Genomic DNA, 22,581 nt, shown 5'->3' with positions numbered 1-22,581 from the left:
GACATGAGTTAAATGAGGTTCGTAATGAACTAATAAGTTTAAAAAATAGAGTCCAGATTATAGAATTAGTTTCTAACCCTTTAGAAGGTAACCCTATCAATGAACATACTGATGATGAAATAGAATTAAATGATATTATAAAAATTTATGAAAATCTTCTGCCCCCCGAGGCAAAAAATACTCTTCCTAAGGTAATGAACCAGAATCTTCTGATATGAATGCAATACAAGATTGTAATTATGTTTAGCCTTCTTGATAGAGTAATCACTCAAAAATGGTTTACCATAGTAAAAATAGTTGTTCAAAAAGAATATAGCTTTCAAACTACTGCTCTAAGAGATTCAAGAGCAGATTTAAATTGTATAAATGAAGGACTTGTCCCGACTAAATATTTCAGTAAGACAACACAAGTCTTAAATACGGCAGATGGCAGTAAAATGATAATAAATTATAAACTTTTTGATGCCGCAGTCTGTAATAATCGTAACTGCTTTGAATTCCCTTTTATTATGGTTAAAGGATTAAGCCAATCTGTAATCCTAAGAACTCCATTTTTAAATATGCCTTATCCAATAAAGATTGATAGTATTGGAATTGAAGCTAATATTGAAGGACATGATGTAAAATTCAATTTTATTGAAAACCCAAAATTCAAGAAATCAATAATATAAAAGAGAAAATCTCCAATAAAGAAAAATTCTTATATTAGCTCAAGGAATAAATAAAATATAAAACAATAGAAACCAAGCTCTTGCTTCCTGAAAATAAAAAAGCAATAGAAAGCCTTAGAAATAATATTGAAAAGGGAATATGTGCTGAACTCCCAAATGCTTTCTGGAACAGACGAAAACATATTGTTGATCAACCCTATGAGGATGATTTTCATGAGGATAAAATTCCTACAAATGCTAGGCCTATTCAAATGAATCCTAAACTTGTAGAAATTCGTAAAAAAGAGATTGCTGAGTTGCTTCAGAAAGGACTTATTAAGAAAAAGTTTTTCTCCTTGGAGTTGTTCAGCATTTTATGTTGAAAAAACCTCTGAAATAGAACGGGGTGCACCTAGATTGGTTATAAATTATAAGCTCCTCAATAAAGCTCTAAGATGGATAAGACATCCCATTCTTAATAAGAGAGATCTTTTGGATAGACTTGTTACTGCTTGTATTTTCTCAAAATTCGATCTAAAGTCTGGATATTGGCAGGTCCAGACTGCTGAAAAAGATCGATATAAAACTGCTTTTAATGTTCCCTTTGGGCAATATGAGTGGAATGTTATGCCCTTTGGTCTAAAAATGCCCCTTCAGAGTTTCATAATAATATGAATGATATTTTTACTCCCATTACTAAATTCATAATTGTATAAATTGATGATGTCCTAGTTTTCTCTTAAAATCTAGAACAACAATTTAAACACCTAAATGTTTTTATTAAAGCAATTAAGATGGCTAGCTTAGTAGTTTCTGCAAAAAAGATTAGCCTTTGCCAAACAAAAATCAGATATCTGGGACATAACATTTTCCAAGGAGGAATAATCCCCATTGATAGAGCCATTGATTTTGCTAATAAATTCCCTAATATAATCAAGGATAAAACTGAACTCCAAAGATTTCTTGGTTGCCTCAATTATATTGCTGATTTCTATAAAGACTTGGTCATTGATGCTAAGTCATTATTCCAAAGGTTAAAGAAGGAAGGATATGCACACTTCAGCGTTCGAAAAATAAAAATAAAGGCAAAAGAATTACCCTGCCTTAAACTCTCCGATCCTACTGCTTTTAAAATCATTGATTGTGATGCTTCAGAAAAAGGACTGGGAGGAATTTTAAAACAACATAATTCAAATAAAGAACAGTTGGTTCGTTTTACTTCTAAAGCTTGAAATCCGACCCAACAAAATTATTCTACTGTTAAGAAGGAAATCCTAGCCATTGTCCACTGTGTGAAAAAATTTCAAAGTGATCTACTCAATCAAAAATTCTTAATTTGTACTGACTGTAAAGCTGCAAAATAAATACTCCACAAAGATGTAAAAAATCTCGTTTCAAAATAGATCTTTGCTCAATGGCAATGTATTCTCTCCTCCTTTGAATTTGACATTGAACAAATCAAAGGTACTACCAATTATCTTCCTGACTTTTTGACCCGAGAATTTTTGCAAGTAGGGCAGGAGGAGTCTATCAAAAAAGGGAATTATGGAGATAGTCCCTGTTCCAAGTAAAGCCTTGACATCATCATCATCACCAATAACCCCAAAACAATTAACCAAAAAACAAGCTCAGGAAATAACTTTTTCTCCAGAACCAATACCGTTAGCCGTAAATATACCTGGCGAAAAGAGCAAATTTATAGAAACCTCCTTCATAACTATTATCATAATAGAAGATGACCACAAAGATAAAGATCCCGATGAAATAGCTACAATATACTTGAGAAATCATCTACATCCTAATAATGGAGAAAAGAATAGAGAATGGTATGAAACCATTTTTATTGAAACATGATCAATAACTCTGGTCCATTTCTATAAAAATAATACTAATACGATTGTGTATTCTAAATTCCAAATACGAAAAATAATTTCATATAAAGAGTGGGGTTCTGACCCCCTGAAACCCAAGAAATTACAAACTGAAGGTTTCAATAATAAATACGACCAATATTTTGAATATATCAAAGGATGGCATGAGGTGTTTGCCTTTCAAAATGATATGAATTCTCATACATGGTTTCTACAAATTAAAATACCAGTAATAGGGGAATTCCCAAACTAGTTCAAAAATTGGTTTCAATTATGGGGCTCCGGAACGGATATACTATCACCCAATATGCAAGATTCTCAAAGAAAATTCATGGACTATAATGACAACAGTCCAAAAATAGATCTCTATAAGTACTAATGGCCTTATACCAGATCCCTTGGATCATGAAATGGTTATATCATTTATCTGAAGATTATACAAATAACTGGGAATACCTCCCGGAATTAGGAAAACAAATATATATAAAATGTTGGGATGTTTATGAGAATGATTCTTTAAATCCTGATAAGATAAAGATGAAGAAACTACCATCTCCACCTCCCAATACATGTATGAATATGGCTGATTACTTAAATAAAATTCGTCAGCAATATCCCATAGCAACCAAAGAAGAACTCAAGAAAAAATTGCTACCACCAATATTAGATGAGGATGAAGAAGCCATGTCAACATCAACCCAAAATGAAGAAACTTATTAACAGGAAAATGAGGACATGGACTATGGAATCTCACAATAGGACAACACATAATAGAGGACAAATCGACTACAGTCTACATAACACACGAGTCTTCAGAATAGTTTACCGACAAAACAGTAACCTCCTTTTACTATTCATACCTTTCGGTCAACTCAAAGCACTGTTTATACCTTTTTCACCAACATCTTCACATAGAGCATCTACCACCGACATCTTTAGTCACCTCAGCACGTGAAGACTTGCTTTTGCTTAACGGACCTGAAATAACAATTTGAAGTCTGCCATACGCTTAAAAGGAGGAGCAGGTTCCTCAGCAGAGGCATCGAAAGAAAGAGGGAGAGGAATCTAGAGTCAGAGAGGATTAAAGAATAGTGTCTTATAAGTTTGAGTGAGAAGGATTCGAGTATTTGAGCGTTGTGTGACTATATGTGTGACTGCCACTGGGATCAACTACCCAGCTATTGTCCAGAAGAGTGGAAGCTTTTTTCTAGTTTTTGTAAGTGTTGTATGTAAGTGTTTCTTTTCTATTTCTTTCCTTATGCAGTTTAAGTTTAAAGTCTGTATAACTTGGCATGTCATTAATATAGACTGGATAATTATAATACTATTAAAGTTTTTATTTATTACTGCGCACAGTAGTTATGAATAGTTATGGTATATATATATATATATAGGAAGATACTACAAAACGCCTATAAGCTAAAATAAACAGTGATTTCACCTACCCTCATCACCATCCAAACTTCATTGCATAGTAACAGTTGGCTAGTAGTGTTTCAATTTTCATTTTTTTTTACTAATCGGAATTATCTGAAATTTGGAGCGGTGTACATCTTAGTGAGGCTCACCAAATAAAAATATGAAAAAAATAATTCATATAATATAAATTGAGCAAAATACCCCCGTAAATTTTTTGGCTGTATTTTGGTCAATTTATGTTTTGCGAATTATTATTTTTTATATTTTAATTAGGTGCGCCTCACTACGATGTACACACGCTCCAAATTTCATGTAATTTGGATTTGTAAAAAAAAATGAAAATTGAAACACTACTGAATAACTGTGACCATGCGATGAAATTTGGATGATAATGAGGGTAGGTGAAATCACTGTTCATTTTCGCCTATAGGCGTTGGGAAGAGTTTTATATATATATATATATATATATATATATATATATATATATATATATATATATATATATATATATAGATGAGGGTAGGTGAAATCACTGTTCATTTTCGCCTACACCAGCAAAACTAACTCTTGTTAACCATACCACGGTGCCAGTCATTGAAACCCATTCCAGAGACAGGACCGCTACCCTCACCTACTACCCCTCTCCACTCTGTACCAAAATTCCTTTCACCACTCCCACTAAAAAACACGTACCCAGGCTAAATCTCTACCAAACCAAACAAAGACTCCAATATCTCACAATCGACCCCATGGATTCACTCAAAGCCAGACTCAACCAGGAAGACAGGATCACATACAGAGGCCAACAAGCACAGATCTGGCTTGGCCAAAACCCAGAGCTCGAAGATTGGTGATTCTCACTTCAAAACTCGGTGGCGACATTCAAACCCCATAGAAACGAAGTAAGGAGCATGCAAACATGGTTGGAAAACACCCTCAAATCCTCACCATTCCATTGTAGGCCTCTTTGAAAAGATGAGTATCTTATTTCCTCTGCAACAATAGCAAAGACTCTTAAAGTTCTAGCCTCAACAAACTTATCCTTCAAATGAGGCCATATGCACCTCGGTAGATAGTCAGAGGCCATGGTACCATCAATGTTCAAAAAAGCGGACCGCCCAACGCTAAGCGGTCCAGAAGACCTGGGCAAATTGCCCGGGCCTAGGCGGCCAAACTGGGCGGCAGTCCCTGGGCGGTCGCCTAGGAGAGTACACAGTGCCCAACCCTGGGCAGCCGCCCAAGGCTTGCGCCCTGCCTAGGGACGAAATTTTTTTATTTTTTTTCGTTTGATCTTTTTTTTTTAAACATAAAGGGTTTTAAGGATGGGTTCTAAGTTCATTTGAAACCTAAACCCACAAAAACCCATTTTAGAGAGAAAGAAACCTTAAGAAAACAAAATTGTGACTGTCGTTGGATCGAAGTGTTTCTCAAAGTTACGAAAAACAGATCCAACCATCACCCAGGTAGATTTGATTTAGTTTTGGAGTTTTATAATCCTATTAGAGTTTTTTTTATTATTTTAGCACCAGAAAACATCTCAGAGGTGGGAGATTGGAGTTCGAGCAATCAAAGTAAGTGCAAAAATTTATTTTTTAGATTAAGTGCAAAGATTTATTTTTTAATTGCTTGTTTTATTTTGACATGACTTCTTCAAGATCTAATCGAAGTGGAGATCCGGGTAGAAATAAGGATATAACCCAAATCTAAATGACTTTTTATGAAAAAGATACGAAAGGGGGCATAAACCGGTTTAAGAAACATCTTGCTGGTATTAAGGGGGATGTTGCCCTTTGTAAAAATGTTCCTGAAGCTATCAGAGAGAAAATTAAGCAATATATGAGTTTTGTAAAACAAAAACATGAACAAAATCCTTGTCATTTGAATAGATATATTTCTGCTACTTCTAGAAGAAGTGATCGGGGTTGGAAATATAGTTATAACCCAAAACGAAATGATAAAAATTGTATAAGGTGTAATTTTTATGAAAAAGATACCAATGGGGTATTAACCGATTCAAGAAACACCTTGCTGGTATTAAAGGGAATATTGCTTCTTATAAAAAAGTTCCTAAAGCTATTCAGGATGAGATTAGACAATTTTTTAATTTAAAATAACCATAAAATGATGAAAATGAGCCTTGTTCTACGAAAATATCTGCTCTAGGTTCTTTTAGAAGTAGTGATCCGAGTTGAAAGTATGGTTATAACCCGAATCCGAATGACAAAAATCGTATTAAATGCAATTATTGCAGAAAGGATACTAATGGAGGCATTTATTGGTTTAAAAAACACCTTGCTGGTATTAAAGGGGATGTTGCCCAGTGTAATAATGTTCCTGAGGCTACCAGGGAGGAAATTATACAATATGTGAGTTCAGGGAAGCACAAAAGATAGAAAAGGGTAGAGCAGCCAAGACTCCTAGGGCCTCATCTGCACATACTAGTAAGAGGGAGGTAGAAGAAGATGAGGAAGAGGCAGATTCAGAAGAAACAGAGGAGGACGAACGTTATATTGAAGAGGGAGATGACTCTGATGATGATGGTATCGATTTCGATGCATATAATGAAGCTTACCTTATTCTTTCTGATGATGATGATGACTGAAGACTCTTGGTGTTGAGTGTTGACGGCTGACTGTTGTGCTGAGTGTTGCCTATTGTATCCTAGACTGTATATTTTCTAAATTTCTGTATATCTTCTTTTTCTTATTTTTAACTTCTACTCTCTAGTTTCTAGTTCTACTATCTAACTTTTGTGTGTACCGTCTACAGTTTATCAGATTATCAGTGTATGCTTGTATGGTTTTACTGTTTTAGCATTGTATGAAAATATGGATTATGGTCTTATGGATTCTCAAAATTCTCTTCTCAACTTCTATCTTTGGGATTATGGTTTTATAGATTATCAAAATTATTATGGACTATGGTCTTATGGATTATCAAAATTCTTATGGATTAATCATTATCAGTCATCACTCATCAATTTTTTTTTTTTTTTTTTTCAACTAGGCTGCCCAGGTTCTTGACGCCCGTCTAGGCGTTGGGCGGCCTGGAGCCCCATGTCTGCCTGGATGCCGCCTAGCGCTTTTTAAAATATTGGGTACCATAAAAAAGGAGAGGCTTTGGATATGGTAGAAGTTATTCTAGACCACCTCTAGACAAAGTAAACCTTCAAGGAGATGCACACATGTAAGTGGAATGTTTTTAGCCATCCATCGCAAATCTTTAGGTAACCATCTTGTACCAGTAGTGATTATTTTGATAAAAACCTCTAGTCCCGCTAATGTCATGCAACCCATCCTAATTCACTCGTAGTGTTTCAGCTATGAGATAAAGATTATAGTACAAGGGAGGAAAGTGGAAATGAAAGGCACCATTACTGCAGACCGCGAAGGATTAATTATGGTTGTCCGCTAAATATAAAAGGAAAGCATGACAAAAAACAAAATAAAAAAAAAGACTTGGCAAATGACTAGTGTTTCAAAAAGTGCTAGGCGGCATCTAGGAGGCCGGGGGGGGTCCAGGCCGCCCAACGCTTAGGCAGGCGCCCAGAACCTGGGTGGCCCAGTAGGGATTTTTTTTTTTGGGATTTCTCTCCCTAGAATAGCCTCTAATGGGTTTTAGGCTTCAAATGAACCTAAAAACCACAATTTTTCCCTTTTAGTATTAAAATAATGACCCAAATATACTCTCAAAGAGCCGCATTTCTGCCCCTGGGTGGCCGCCTAAGCGGGTTCAGGCGGGCGCCTAAGGGCTAGGCAGTCCGCTTTTTGAAACACTACAAATAACCCATACAACTTCTAAAAGACATCGAAGAGGGACCCCTATACCTCTCACCTTCTCGGGCCAAAGTTTGACCATTATTTTGGCCCGAAGAACATTTAAGGTTGGGGTCTGGAATGACGCATACCTCTCAAGCATCGAAACTTAAATGCTTTCCACAACACCACAACATCATGAATCCACATTGAAATCATGCCTCACCTGCTTCAAACCTAGTATCAATTGGAGGGTTTAAAAACCAAGGACCATATCAAAGCCAGGTTTCTCCAGATACCCCTGACCCTAGTGGAAAGGAACAAAAGAGCTGAACTCTTAGCAAAGTAAGGGGACCAATCCACCTCGGCCCAAGCAAACCCCTAATGCCGAACACCTTTTCTTTTTCTTCTTTTTTCTCTCTTCTCTTCTCCTTTTTCTTTTTCCTTTTATATATGTACTTACAGTGCAGCACAAGCTGTGGAACGCCCCCCAAAGCTCCCTCTCCTCTCCACATAAAGATGTTTTCTCTCCTCTTTAACACCTTTCCTCTGTCTACAAAGACTTCTTCTTCGTCTCGCTCCTCCACACCCCCTCCCCCATTTTTACTACTCTCTCTCTTACCACTATCTTCTCCTCCATCCCACTGAAACCTTTCTTTCTGCAACCCCTCGCTACCTTTAATCATCCCTTTATATTTTTCTTCTACACAGGTTTTTTTCTTTTGACTTGTAAAAGCAACTGACAAATGTGGCTGCCACACGTAAACCTCATGGTTTTCTGTAAGAATACCTTATTATGAATATATATCATCAGACATTTCAAAAGAAGAGAAGATAAACTCAATGGATTTTGAAAGTAGGACAATGTGACCCGAGAAAGAATATACCGTTTAAAAGTCTTCTTTCCTTTTCTTTATTTCACTGCCCGGATCACTTACAAGTGTCCAGATACAACTCTAGATTCAAGAAAATACCAAAGTTATGCCAAGAACTCCCACTTGCATGCCATCAAACAAAAATTCATTCAATACGTGAATCTGAAAATTGCAAATAACTTTCAATGAGTTTAAGAAAACATGGAAGAAGATAATACGAATACCTTGCGTCAGGTTACCCCTCAAGAACTTCATACACCACACCAGGTTTCCTCCATCAATGGTGCAAAGAATCTTGGTCTTAATCTTGTCTCAAAGTTCAGGAAGCCTAGGCAAAACCTCTTGAGAGCATGATGGGATGGTAGAAAACTCAAAGCATAAAACACGAGCTCAAGCAATACTCAAAGACTAGGGCATGCCACCCTTTGTGGCTAGGGCGTGCCCCTTTGGGTTTCTCTAGGCTCAATATAATTCAAAACCCTAAATTAGAAGAGAAATAAGAGAGAGAAAGAGAGAGAGATAGAGAGTGGGGCGTACCTGCCTATGGGGAGAGACAAACCAATCTTTCATACAAGTGCAGAGAATGGAACCCCCAGAGAGAATATTTATAAAGAAAAGGTTAGGGTTTTGGGGTATAGGGTTGTGCCATCATTATGAGATTTAATCTTGACCGTAGATCTTGGAGACCTATTGGGTGAAGAGATCTTAGCCCTTCATTCCTTAGATCAACCATCATGATTGAAGGAATGAGCTAGGACCATTATCCTTTAGTTTTCATAACTCCATTCTCATCAAATATTTTGTTTAGAGAAAATAATAGATATTTACTTATTTAATTTTCAACAATCTCTACACTTTTCTCTCTTAAAATAATCATCCTTATTTGAAACACTTTACTATTATTTCACAACCATCTAGAAGGCTTGCTTGACAAGCCACATAATGAAGAAAGAGAAGGTGGGGCATGCCACCTAGTGTGGACCTATGTGGACCCCACGCCCCCACCTAGTGGGCCTCCTTGTGGTGGGCCCAAATCTCCAATGGGCCCCCACAACCTCAAATTAATGTTAGATTAATAAAACAAATTTTAGGAAATCAAAAAATATTCTCTCTAAAATAAATAAATTCAGAAAATTGATTTTAGCCTATTTAAAAATCCTTTTTATTGAAATAAAATGCTCATAAAGATCCAAAAAAACTCATTTTAATAATCTAAAATATAAATAAAATATAACTAAACATATTAAAATGAAATTTTTGGGAATTGGATCCGTAGATCAGGAATAACACAAATATACTGAGGATTAATCCCTTCTAGAAATTGCATCCCACTATCATCTTCTCAAACTAACACAACAGTTCCCATGACCCACAGTCGATCACAGGGGCTCATGCTTGGACCATCAAAGTTACTCAATAAAGGAAAGAGACACGATCCTAGTCCATGGACTATAGGTCCCTCCATGAAGACAAGTCCAGGTCCCATTCTAGCACATACCTCATGGGTTCCTTCCAACACAGTCCAGTATTGCAGGGAGACATCACTTCGGCACCTGTAGACAACACACCCTCTCCCAAAGGGCCGCTTCCCAGAATTCTATCTAGTGTACATGCCGTGCGATGGTAATGATGAGGATTTAGTCCTTGTCCTCTCCAGCCAACCACCACACATAAGGGTCACACCCAGTCCCTTGGTCAACCACCCTAGGCACAACTCCAACCTCATCAAGGATGAACCCACAATGAAACCCTATCGGTTGTGCACAAATTCCCAGGGCTACGGGTTTTGGACATCATCCCGAGCCTAGCCAGTCGAAACTCAGATGGGCCACAACATCAATGATGCCTCACAGTTCATCTAGACCACACTCCCACTAGAGCCATCATATCACTATACGAATAATTTCAGTACATGCTCTCGTAAGGCCTTGAAATGGCCACACATCCCCAACAGATTTTTGTTAAAAATACCTCATTTCTACGAACTAATTATATGGCATGTGAAATGCATCATTTTTCATTCCTTAATTTTAGTCTTTCTCAAAATTTTCTACATTTCATATTTTCTTCAATGTTTTCTCTATTTTGTTGAAATATTAAAGAACCAAAGTATTCCACATTTGTGCCATGCCCCCACATAACCCGAGGTCGAGAACAAGGAGAGCCTAGATCACCCGATTTCAGTGAGAATATGTCACAAGAATGCAATTTTCTAGTCGATTTCGCTAAAAATCATAATTGGCCCATTTACAAGACTGGTGTATGGATATTAAAAAAACTTCAACTAGAACCCTATACAGATTGGTTCCACGCATGCCATATGATACTTGTTTCTAATTGATGCAAGACGCCTCCTAGCCTTCTCCTTTTTTATACCTTTTTTTTTTTTTTTTTTAATGTTGATGCGCAACAAGTCATTCCAACATAAAACTTTACCTTACCAACACGGAAGTTCTCAACTATGCTATTCATCTTTTTCCTCGACATTGTCTTCAGCCCAGAGCGAAAGCCCACAAGATATTCACACTTCCAGAAGCCAAGACACTTTATATTCCCAAGTAGATGGGCTAAGGATCTTGCAGTGATGATCTGCTTAACGAAAATTATACATTTCACATCTTCTCGTAGCCTGTTACACAAAAAGAAACCAAAGAATGAGAGTAGAAGTGTTTTCATAAAGAATAAATCACGACAAGAGCTGCACATGCAACTCATACAAGGCATTCATCAAATACGAATATAAAAAGGAATACAGCATTGTCATTATTACCGATTGGACATCAGATTACTTAAAATACTATAGAAATACATTTTGGAATCATCATTGATGTACTAATTACTGGAAACATACTTCCACATGTCTATGGAAGAAACTAAGATGAGAAAAGAAGAAAAATGACAAATTTCATTAGAAAGTATCACCTACCCAGAAAAATCTTTAGGAAGTATAAAAGTCCGAGAAACAAATCACGCCTTTATGCACAAGTAAATACCTTTTACTAATGCAGTGGGTTTTACCATATAAAATATATATCTTGCACCTCAATAACCAGAAGTCTGTAAATGAATGATTCTTGAACACAACAACTCATCATGTCTTCAGAATATCAAGACATTTGTCAAGCCGACAGTTGATGAACGTCTAATAGATCTACCTTTGATGTCATTCTATGGAATTATTGTTATCAATAGAAAATAAAAACCATTGAAATCCCAAGCTCCATAATCTTGCAAGGATTAAAAATGTATCCTGGTAACTAGAATGATTTCTTTAAAACCTCTCAAGTTCTAATGAAAAATCGCTTCAACTTCCAAGAGGAAATCCTAAATCATATCAAGTGTGGGACTTCTTTTATCTTATTGTAAACTTATTCAAGAGAAAAGATTCTAAAACCACATGAGTGTTTTGATTAAACTCTCAGCTTGCAGTACATATTTTCATGCTGGCATGTTTTTACATATCATGGATTATTGCATCTCTAAGCAAGTGAAGAATCACTTCATATCTTGTATATATTATTGCACTTGATGCTCCATGCATAGATCCCCTTTCGATATCATGGCGAGACACTATGCAAGAATGCTAGGGTTCTTTCTTTAGGTTCAAAACGTTAAACTACAATTTTTTTTTGAAATTTCATACCCTTTAATGTCATATGTAACTATTCAAGTAACGTCAAGCTTTAATACAATTATGCACATAACATCCAAAAAGAAAAGACAACAAAAACACGCCAAAACAGTAACTATAAATACCATGGAGAAAAAGAATTTTTACATCCTTAAATCATAGTTCCCAAATCCATTTCAACTAAATGTATAGATTCCTTACCATGAGTGATGAGAACATTACCAAATCATAAGGTCCTTCAGTAATGATGTCCTGTCTTAGAAAAGGCTTACTTTCTTAAACAATTTCAACTTAATAAAACAAACATAAATTGTTCCACCATAACATAAGATTATTACTTTGGTCTAATGGCATGTCATAGGAATGTAAAGTCCCCAATCACACAATTCAAAAAGGATGAACCAACATTATAACAAATAGCCATTTATGCTCTATAATACAGGAAATAAAATAATTAAACACAAACCTGTAACTTGAAAGGATGCCAATGAGAACCAGCAATTTCCTTGATAAAAATGGCTCTTCTAAAGCCTCAGGAACAAATGCACCAGATTTAGTATCATCTGATAAGTCAACATGAGAAAGTATGGTTGGACCTTGACAATCCTAAAAACTACCACTCTAACATCGGTAAGGGAGCCAGTAAGTATCATCTAAGCACCAATTTGCAATGCATGACCATCCCATACAAAGTTCAATACAATATAGATGCAAAGGCATGTCCAGTCATAAAATTATTCCATCTAAATACTTTTGAGTTAGCATGTTTCATTATTTAGGTTGTAGTCAAGAATGTGAACTTAAATTCATATCCATATGAATCAAAATCCAAAGGACATGCTTGCACATTATATATTTGTTTGTTAATGAAATAGACATGGAGATGGGCCCTCTAGGTAAAAAGAACATTGTCAGTGTTGAAGGAATTCTAGGCAAAGGTAATATAAGGGAAATACTAGTGGAACCCTGGGGCCAGTAGCTGCAAACTTAGATTGTTTGTCTAGGCTTACGAGGAAATATATGTACGAGGGTCAACTGCACAATAATCAATTAAATCAACTATGAATCAAAGGTCATACTGAATATAACTCGTATGTACAAGCTTTGTAGCATGGATTCTTCACTTCATGCTTCATACCCGTGTCAGAAATAACTGGACATGGGTATGGGCAATGTTGGAGAAGCCGGTAGGAGGCGTCGAGGCACTGAGGGGTCTAGGCCGCCTAAGTGGGAGCCTGGAGACATGGGCGCCAAAATGTCCAATTCTTCTTTCACCATGTGAAGTATGTGGCCATAGGTAAAATCAACGACCAATCAATAGGTTTGGTTAGTAACAGAGAACATGCTTGTGCTAAACATGACTATTTCAATTGTACATCCTACTTTCTCCATCACCATCCAACCACACCATCCAACCCAATGATTGGATGGTGATAACCCTGACAACCATATGCAATATAGTCCTAATACGTGAAATCAACGACCAATCCATGGGTTTGGATAGTAATGAAGAACATGCTTGTGCTAAACATAACTATTTCAATTGTACATCCTACTCTCTCCATCACCATCCAACCCAATGGTTGGATGGTGATAACCCCGACAACCACATGTAATATAGTCATATGACCATAGCCTATGTAACATGATGTATGTCAATGTTTTTTGGCACATGTCAACACGTCGCAACACAACACAGACCCTTCATAAACTTAGATACTTCAATTGGACCCTTCGTAAACTTAAACACTTCAATTTAACTTTTTCTTGTTCAAATGTCACTAGGAAAGTACTTACTTTAAATCACAACTCCTCCCTCCTTTAAAAAATCTATGGGCGTGTTACATCTAAAAGGCCAATTCTAGAGTTGGCGTTTCTGACACTTGTATCAGTGGCGAAAGCACCAACTGCAAAATTGGCCTTTTAGATGTGACAAACCCATACACTAAAGCATACTTTAGTATTAACTATAACCAAATAACTAGTAAAACAAATACCTTTCCAAAGAGCATCGTTTAATACCAAGGATGCCTCCCTCAAATACAGGTTTGCCACACAGTTTTCATCTGTACTGGTGTCCATGTCAAGAGCTGCCGCAAGTTCGCTATGATCTCCACTTAGAAGGATGTGAGCAGCCTAAACAAAAAACACAAATCTTACATTTGGAGAACACTCAATTATAGTACAACAAAACAGAATCCAAAATCAACGAAAAGCATAAAAGACACCATGAGAGAAAAGAAGGAATGGAAACACAAATTGTTTATGCAATTGTATATTCCATATAGATGGCATCAACGATGTCAATAACGCATATACACCATCATGTGCATATGAAATTAAAGTAAGTTAATCCAAAACCAACTATTCAAGAATCTTCTTATTCTCAATATGGTAAGTACTTAAAACCAGTTTCTTACATACGTTAATATATTTGTACATCCGTTAATATTTTTGTAGATCACAAATTTGAAAGCCCAATTGCATAAAAACCATTACAAGAATCTGATAAATTTGAATGTGTAACACAAAGAGAAAATCTGCATACTTTCTTATCTAGATCCTGAGAGTTAAGTGCCATGACCTATAAAGGATGGTAGTTTTGGGATGAAAATGCTGTAGTTTGTTGTAGTACTGATGTGAATCGAAGACGAGCAGTACAAACATGAAAATATGCAAGAACTTGCAGTATGTGTACTTAGCAATTTCTCAAAATAAAAAGATCCTTTAATTTTCAATTTCAAGTTAACTGAATACCTCTAAATCCTTGCTAGAAAAAGGAGAATGGCAGTGGGATCAAAGAAAAAGACAAGTCCTTGCATGGTGACCCAACGCGATTGGGTGATTGGGATGATCTAGAGCTTCAAGCTTCAATGTTCTCATAGCCAATCTCTCATTACATAGGTAAAAGGGAGCTTTGCTCTCAAAGTAATGTTCCAAAACCAAAAGTCCAAATGCCAACCATCATAAAAGAGAAGTAGATCATAGGAAGGTTGGGCTGCCCTCTCGTGGGGCTGCCCTCTCGTGGTTTCAGCAGAACGTTTTTTTTTTTTTTTCCTTTTTGCTTTTTGTTAAGATTGGGAGAGAAGAGAGAGATAGAGAGCAATATTCAAACACAAGTAAATACATATGTTTTTCACACCCTACAAATCATAGGGCAATGCGCCCTATATATGCCTGTATTCCTGTGGGGGTTATACTATGGGTAGGTCAAGATGACACACATTACAACCATTACAGTAGAAGTTACAATAATTGTTACAAGTTCGAATGGGTATGAGGCATAGTAACTGAGATCTCCTCCCTTGCTTGGCGATCTCTTGCAGAACCTCGATTCTCTCGATCCCAAAGCAGAACTCATCTGAAACTCAATTTAGTGTTTCCGGGATCTCACTCCATCTTATAAGGGAACGAGTTCCTTACCTGAACAATACAGAATCTAATTCCCTATCTTATGGTTCAAGCTCCAGAGTGCATTGGGATCTAGATTCCAAAATAACAGAACACAAGCATCGCAATATATGGCATCCAGATCCCACTAATATGGGATCGTTTTAAAGTTCCTTATTTATTTCATAGAATGATTAAATCTACATGTTATTGGTTAACGACGCCAGAAGCTACATTGTAAAGCCATGGATACTTATTACCTACACGAGGAACCCGTGTTTTAAGAAAATGGAGCTCGCTCCTATAAAAGTTATTCCTCTTTCCATAATATTTCGGATCACTTATAGTAATGCGCTCCCTGAGTTAAGAAACTCAAAAAAATGCCTTTGGGAACTTCGCTTCTTATGCATAAGATCACGCACCTTTATATAATAATTTTCGATCCTATGTAATAAAGGAGCTCGCTCCCCAACACACATGGACCTCGATCACGACCTTTGAGGTTGTACAGGAATCGATCCCTAACACAGAGATCTTCAGTATAGCTTCGATCCACCTATCCCGCCACCGATCCCGGAACCATTCTCGTTCCCGTACCCAACAACTATGGTATGAGGTCCATTATTCATAAGACTTGCAAGTCTTAATAAGCACGATTCCATAACACCATAACAACGACTTCATGAGGCCGATTATGCATAGGAGTTAGAACTATTACATATGTTTTCAAGAGCCCATAATAGTTGCAACACTCCCCCTCAAGCTAGAGCATATATATCATAGATGCCCAACATTCCCAAAGTATCCCTTAGTCGAACTCAATTACAGGCCTTCGTAAGTATGTCTGCCAATTGATTCTCGGAGCAAACAAATGGGGTACATATTGCCTTCGAAGCAACTTTTTCCTTGACAAAATGGCAGACGACCTCTATATGCTTGGTTCTTTCATGAAATACTAGATTCGAGGCATATAAATTGCCACTTGATTATCACAATGTAGAGGAACAAGAGTTGATACATTAACACCCGTCTCTTGAGGAAGAGAACAGAGAACTAGATTCTCTTTTAACAAATATAGAATGATAAAAAACACTTCTTTGAAATCCGATTTGACATATTCCCATACTACATTTTTTGAACCAAGCCCAAGGTTGTTTCAATCCATATATAGCTTTCCTCAACTAGCAAACCTTCCCTTTCTCCCCTTGGGGATAAAACCCAGATAGTAATTCCATATACACTTCCTCTTGCAAATCTTCATAGAGAAAAGCATTCTTCACATCTAGTTGGCGAAGTGGCCATTCTTATTTGCTGCAATAGATAAAAGTACTTGTACTGATTTCAACTTTGCCACAAGAGCAAAAGTCTCCTTATAATCAACCACATATAACTATGTAAAGCCCTTAGCCACTAGACGAGCTTTGTATTCTCAATCGAACCATTTAGTTTGCGCTTCAGGGTATGTTCCCAATTGCATCCTACCACATGTTCCGATCAATTACATCCCACGTTCACTGCTTTTCTAAGGCAATCACTTCCTCAATCATAGTTGCTTTACACTGTGGATGACCCGATGCATTTGCAACTTTGGCAGAAATAGAAACAGAGGAAGTAGAGCAAAGGCATACAAGAAAAGACACAAACTTACTAATCAGATGAGAAGTACATTTCCTTTTTTCTTTTATTATGGCAATAGGTAAATTGAATTCATAAGGTATAGGGACGGGAGGACAAGAAGCACCTAACGAGTCAACAAGTTGGAGTTGATCGTTTACATCGGACTTTCCCATGTTCTTTTTATGGGTGTACACTTTCAGTTGTTTCTTAGTAGACTCCACCTATTCCTTAGTTAGATGACTAGAACTACCTGTGATCATTGTAAGAGGAATAGGATTGTCAGTTGGCATAGTGGATATCGAATCTCTTTGGGAAGAAAAATAAGGTATATTCTCAAAGAAGGTAACATCCTTAGAAACATATTTTCTGTTAGTTTCCATAAAGTAACACTTGCATCCTTTCTGAGAGTTCGAGAATCCAAGGAAGGATACATCCTTTGAAACATATTTTCTTTTAGTTTCCAGACAGTAACACTTGCATCGTTTCTGAGAGTTCGAGTATCCTAGGAACACACATCTGGTAGATTGAGGTCTTAATTTATTCCTAGCTGGCCCAAATGTGCGCACAAAGCAAACACAACCAAAAAATTTTAGTGGAAGAGAAAACAAAGTAAGTGTATGGTGGAGAAGTTTGAAAGGATAAGAACCATCAAGAACAAGTGTAAGTATTCTATAGATCATATAAGCAGCAGTAATAACTGATTTATCCCAATGTCTTAGGAATCTTCATTCCTATTGAGATGCTTCTCACCGCTTCTAACAACTATTTTTCCGTTCTGCCATACCATTCTGTTGTGGTGTATAAGAACATGATGTTTGAGTTTCTATACCATGTTCTTGAAAATAATTCATTAATTCATTGTTTAGATACTCGCTTGCATTATGAGAACGGAAAATTTTTATTTAGGTCTCAAATTGGGTATGAACTATTTTATGAAATACTTTTACTATTGAAGGTACTTCATTTCTACTTTTCATAAAGTAAAATGAGTGTAGTCATCGATGACTGAGATAAAATACCGATATCCATAAACAGAAGTAACAAGAGCAGGCCCCCAAACATTAGAATGAACAAGATGGAAGGGCTTAGAACTTTTATTTTTACTAGAAGGAAAAGAGGTTCTACAATGTTTAGACATTTGACAGGTCTCACATTGTAGGAACATTCAAAGAAACAAACTTATCTGGAAACAACAACTTTAAAGATTTCATAGACATGTGGCCTAAGCGGGTATAGCACAAGAGGACTTGCTCATGACTACGAGATTCAGTGCTAAGAGCAGTAGAAGTGCATCCCGTGTTGAATAGGTAAAGCCCATTGTTTTCACGACCACCACCAATCGTCTTTCGCATTTTCAGGTCCTGAAAAACACAATCTCGGTTAAAATGTGGCACTACAATTTAGTTGTTTTGTCAAGTTGCTGACATAAAGAAGATTGGAAGGGAAAGAAGGCACATGTATTATAGAGAATAAGGAAAAGGATGATGAAAGTTTATATACCACTCACAGAGGCACTGATCATGGATCTATCAGCAAGTTTAACTTCCCCAAAGCACTAGGTTTTGCTCTTAAGTGTGGATGCAAGTCCCAACAACGCTCTCGCGAGTGGCTCCTCTTCCCACAATGGGAGCATTTGAGTTTCTCCTTTATAGCAGGAGACAGTGGAGCACGATTTGGCCCTTTCCTACCCACTTTTCCTTGCTTGAAGCTTGTTGCAAAGGCTGATCATGTATGGTGAAAGCTTGAGTTTTGTCCTTCTGCAATAGCTTTTCTACTGGCCTCCCCCCTTACATAACTATAGACAGATTCAAGAGAGGGCAATTTGTCCTTTCCTAGAACCTATACTCTCTAAAGTTCAAAGCCAGGATGCAGGCCTGCTAAGAACTCAAAGATCCTTCTTTGCTTGGACTGGTTTTTAATGTCATCAAATGTGGGATTAATAGGCTGATAGTGGTCTAGTTCTTCCCATTTATGCCTTAGCATCCCAAAGTACTCTTCTATTCGCTATTTCATGATGCAAGTGGTAAATCTGAGCCATATCATGAGTATGTCTTGGCTACTGCCTCCCATATATCCTTTGCAGCCTTAAGAAACAGCAGCCCCCGCTGATACTTAACTACATGGAATTAAAGAGTCATGCCATTACTATCAGGTTCTCACATTTCCATTCATCATGGGATGGATCGTTTGTGGGAGGCTCTCTCACTTTTCCAGTGATATAACCCGATTTCCTCCAGCTTCCTATGAACATTTTGGCAGATTGAGACAATTCTAAGTAGCTTTTTTTTTTTTTTTGAGGTACTAATTCCTTAGTTTCAAACATGAGGTTGCTAGAAATGTAAGGTTGCTTGAAATATGAGGTTACTGAAAAAGGAAGGAGTTTGGTGTTATTGTGAGGTTGCAGGAAATGTCAGATTGCTGGAAATGTGAGATTGCTAGAAATGTGAGATTGTTGAAAATATGAGGTTGCTACAAATATGATGTTGTTGAAAATATGTGGTTGCTGAAAAAGAAAGGAGTTTGGGATGAAGACTAACTTATTGATAAAAGAAAGTGAGATGATCTTATCGGAAATACGAGGTTGTTGATACACTACAGCTTCAAGACCAAGAAGGAAGAAAAATCATGATTCTAGGGTTACCAGAAGTACTGGATCTCGTAGGGTTTCAAGCCCTGCTCTGATACCATTTTAATATTTGCGAGAGAAAAGAGAGATAGAGAGTAATATTCAAGCACAAGTAAATTTCACAATCTACAAATCATAGGGCAACGTGCCCTATATACACACTTCCTCAAAAAAAAAAAGGCGTGCCCTTATATACATATGGGTGCGGTTTATATAGAGCCTAGGCTCTAAACAATCAAATTAGAGCCTACCTTCAAATAGTGTCGAGAAATGTGGTTTTAATACGGGAAATCTTTGTGATAGCCTTAAAATATATTTTTATATTTATTTATAAAGTTTAAAGCTTAAAAAATAGTTCAGATCGACAGATCAATTAAAACTTGAAATCTTGAAAATTGACGGTCCAAAAATGCGTTATCAAATGCACTATTTCCAAAGCTTGAAATCCATTTTCTTCTCATGTCCATGCATCTTGATGTCGAGATGATCAATTTGAAGATATTTGGGCATCAAAACAACCTCTTCTAATGAAATTTTTGAGGTAGGCTCAAATTTGATTGTTTAGAGCATCAACTTTATATAAACTTTTCCCTATACATATTGCTATGGGGATTACATCATGGGTAGGTCAAAATGCAAAATGAATTACAACCATTACAGCAGGAGTTACAATAGTTGTTACTACAGGTTCTAATGGGCATGAGGTCCATTATTCATAAGAGTTGCAGGTCTTAATGGGCATGATTTCATAACACCATAACAGCTACTTCATGAGGCCCATTATGTATAGGAATTACAGCTGTTAATACATTTTCATTAGCCCATAATAGTTGAATGAGCCCATAACAGTTGCTGCACTTTTATTTTTTGGCCTTGCATCACTCCTACCCTTAAAGGAACTTGCCTCCATACGAGTTCTCAATTTTGCAGCTTGACCTTTCTCATAATATATCTCCATGAACTTCTCTTCATTTATCCACGAGTTTTAGAATCAGGTTTCTCTACCCACTTGACAAGGTATTGGCAAAAAGTGCCAGCTCGAGCTTTGATTTCCCTCACTTTAATCAGGATTTCAATTTTCTCTTTCAGTTTACTCAGGATTTGAACATGCAGTTCTAATTCGAGGAACTCCATGATAATATGAAGATCGGCAACATTAAAGATGGGAGATATGTCCAGGTCTAGGGGAAGCTCAACTCCATACGCATTTTCTCCAAATTTGTATGGACCTACTTCTTGTTCTTCAATCTATGATACGTACCAGTAAGAAGCCATTCTTTCCGAAGGAACACCATGACACAATCTCCAGCTTGACATTCTTTGTATCTCATATACCAATCGCTAGCAGTAAGAAAGCTGTCTTTCCGCAGGACCACCATGACACAATCTCCAACTGGACATTCCTTGTATCTCCTATGCCAATCGCTAGCAACTTTATTGGTCATCTCCATCAACTTCAGATGGACCTGTTCTTGGATTTTCTTGAGATTTTTAGCATATTCAACAGCAGCATCACCTGGCTGTCCCAACATGGGTATGAGATCGAAAACGTAATTAGGGACGCACCCATAAAATGATGTCAATAGGGCCCTTTCCAGTGGACCTGTTCACTCAACTGTTAAAGCAAATTCAACTTGTGCTAAGGTCAAGTCCTGCTGCCTAATATTGTCCCATGCAAGGCTTCACAACAAACTACCCAAGCTCTGATTTACCACTTCTGTTTGACCACCTGTATGTGGATGGTAAGCGCCGCCCCACAAATTCCCCCAAAAATGATTGAGGCACTTTGTATCCCAATTGGATGCGATAGTCTTCAGGACCCCATGAAGTTTCACCACCTCTCAAAAGAATAGTTTTGCCATGTCGGTGGCATCCAAGGTCTTTTTGCATGCAATAAAATGGCTTGGAGAAGCAGTCAACAACAGCAAATACCGAATCTATATCCCATATTGTCCGTGGTAAAGCCAACATGCTAATATCAACCCAAGGAGCCACAGATACTGGAAGGCAGGTAAATAGGCCGATGTTTTGCTGTTGTCCCTTCGAAACTTGGCATGTGGCGACACCTATCAACGTGTTCATAGATGTGCTGCTGCAACTTGGGCCCAAAATGCTGCTGCAACTTGGGCCCAAAATGCTTCTCTGACACCATATGGTCTTCCTCTTGCCAAAAGGACCTCCCAAGCCACCTTTGTGCTCTCAGCGATTAAGAACTCCACAATGACTTCAGTTATGCATAATTCAAGGCCTTTAAACAGATAACCATTGCTGATTATAAATTCAGGCATTACTTCACATACTCCGGTTTGACACTTTCAAAAATATCTCGAAAATAGCGGTCCGTCTTGTATTGCTCTTTAAACGCTTCAAAATCCAATGATATCAGCTAACATGGTCTTCAATAAATAAAACCCCCTACTTAGAGCAACAACTACTTTGTTTTCCAAACCACCCTGTGTTGAAGTACGAAAGTATTTGTAAGAACACTCCATTTTATATTTCTTCTACTTAATTCCTTTTAAGCATTGACAAGCCATAGGCTTTGTGGTCTGAATGCAAGATAAACTCCTCTTAATCAAGTAGTGGCTCCAAAACTGCAGAGCTTGGACAATGGCATAGAACTCGATATTGTAGAGTAATTTTGTCCTGCCCCATTGAGTTTTTTGAGGAAATAGGCGATTGTTCGCTTATGACAGCCCTAATACCTACTCTTGATGCAGCGCAATTGAACTCAAAGAGCTTATCAG

General features: G+C 37.2%; 1 protein-coding gene across 10 annotated transcripts in view; it reads right to left on the bottom strand.

Moving 5' to 3' along the window:
• DCL4 (dicer-like 4) overlaps nt 1-22,581 on the bottom strand; it is a 109,246-nt gene that overhangs the window by 51,069 nt on the left and 35,596 nt on the right. For 4 of the 10 annotated variants that reach the window (XR_016045708.1, XR_002281705.2, XM_011626763.3 and 1 more), the window contains 3 exons: nt 14,199-14,337; nt 12,668-12,764; nt 11,007-11,199 (listed from right to left, as the gene is read on the bottom strand). Coding sequence is in view for 5 of the 10 variants with exons in the window: in XM_011626763.3 (XP_011625065.1) it covers nt 11,007-11,199; nt 12,668-12,764; nt 14,199-14,337 (429 nt within the window). In the remaining 5 variants the exon portion in view is untranslated. Of the gene's footprint in view, nt 1-3,411; nt 3,495-8,582; nt 8,636-8,794; nt 10,175-11,006; nt 11,200-12,667; nt 12,765-13,280; nt 13,391-14,198; nt 14,338-18,459; nt 18,479-22,581 lie in introns of those variants that run through there. The other 6 variants (XR_016045709.1, XM_088853517.1, XM_088853514.1 and 3 more) reach the window with 5 other exon arrangements.

The sequence above is a fragment of the Amborella trichopoda genome, chromosome 12, assembly GCF_054954075.1.
Source record: "Amborella trichopoda isolate Santa Cruz 75 chromosome 12, AtrichopodaSantaCruz75HAP2 v2.0, whole genome shotgun sequence".
Lineage (NCBI taxonomy): Eukaryota > Viridiplantae > Streptophyta > Magnoliopsida > Amborellales > Amborellaceae > Amborella > Amborella trichopoda.
This window is presented reverse-complemented; position numbering and strand designations above follow the sequence as displayed.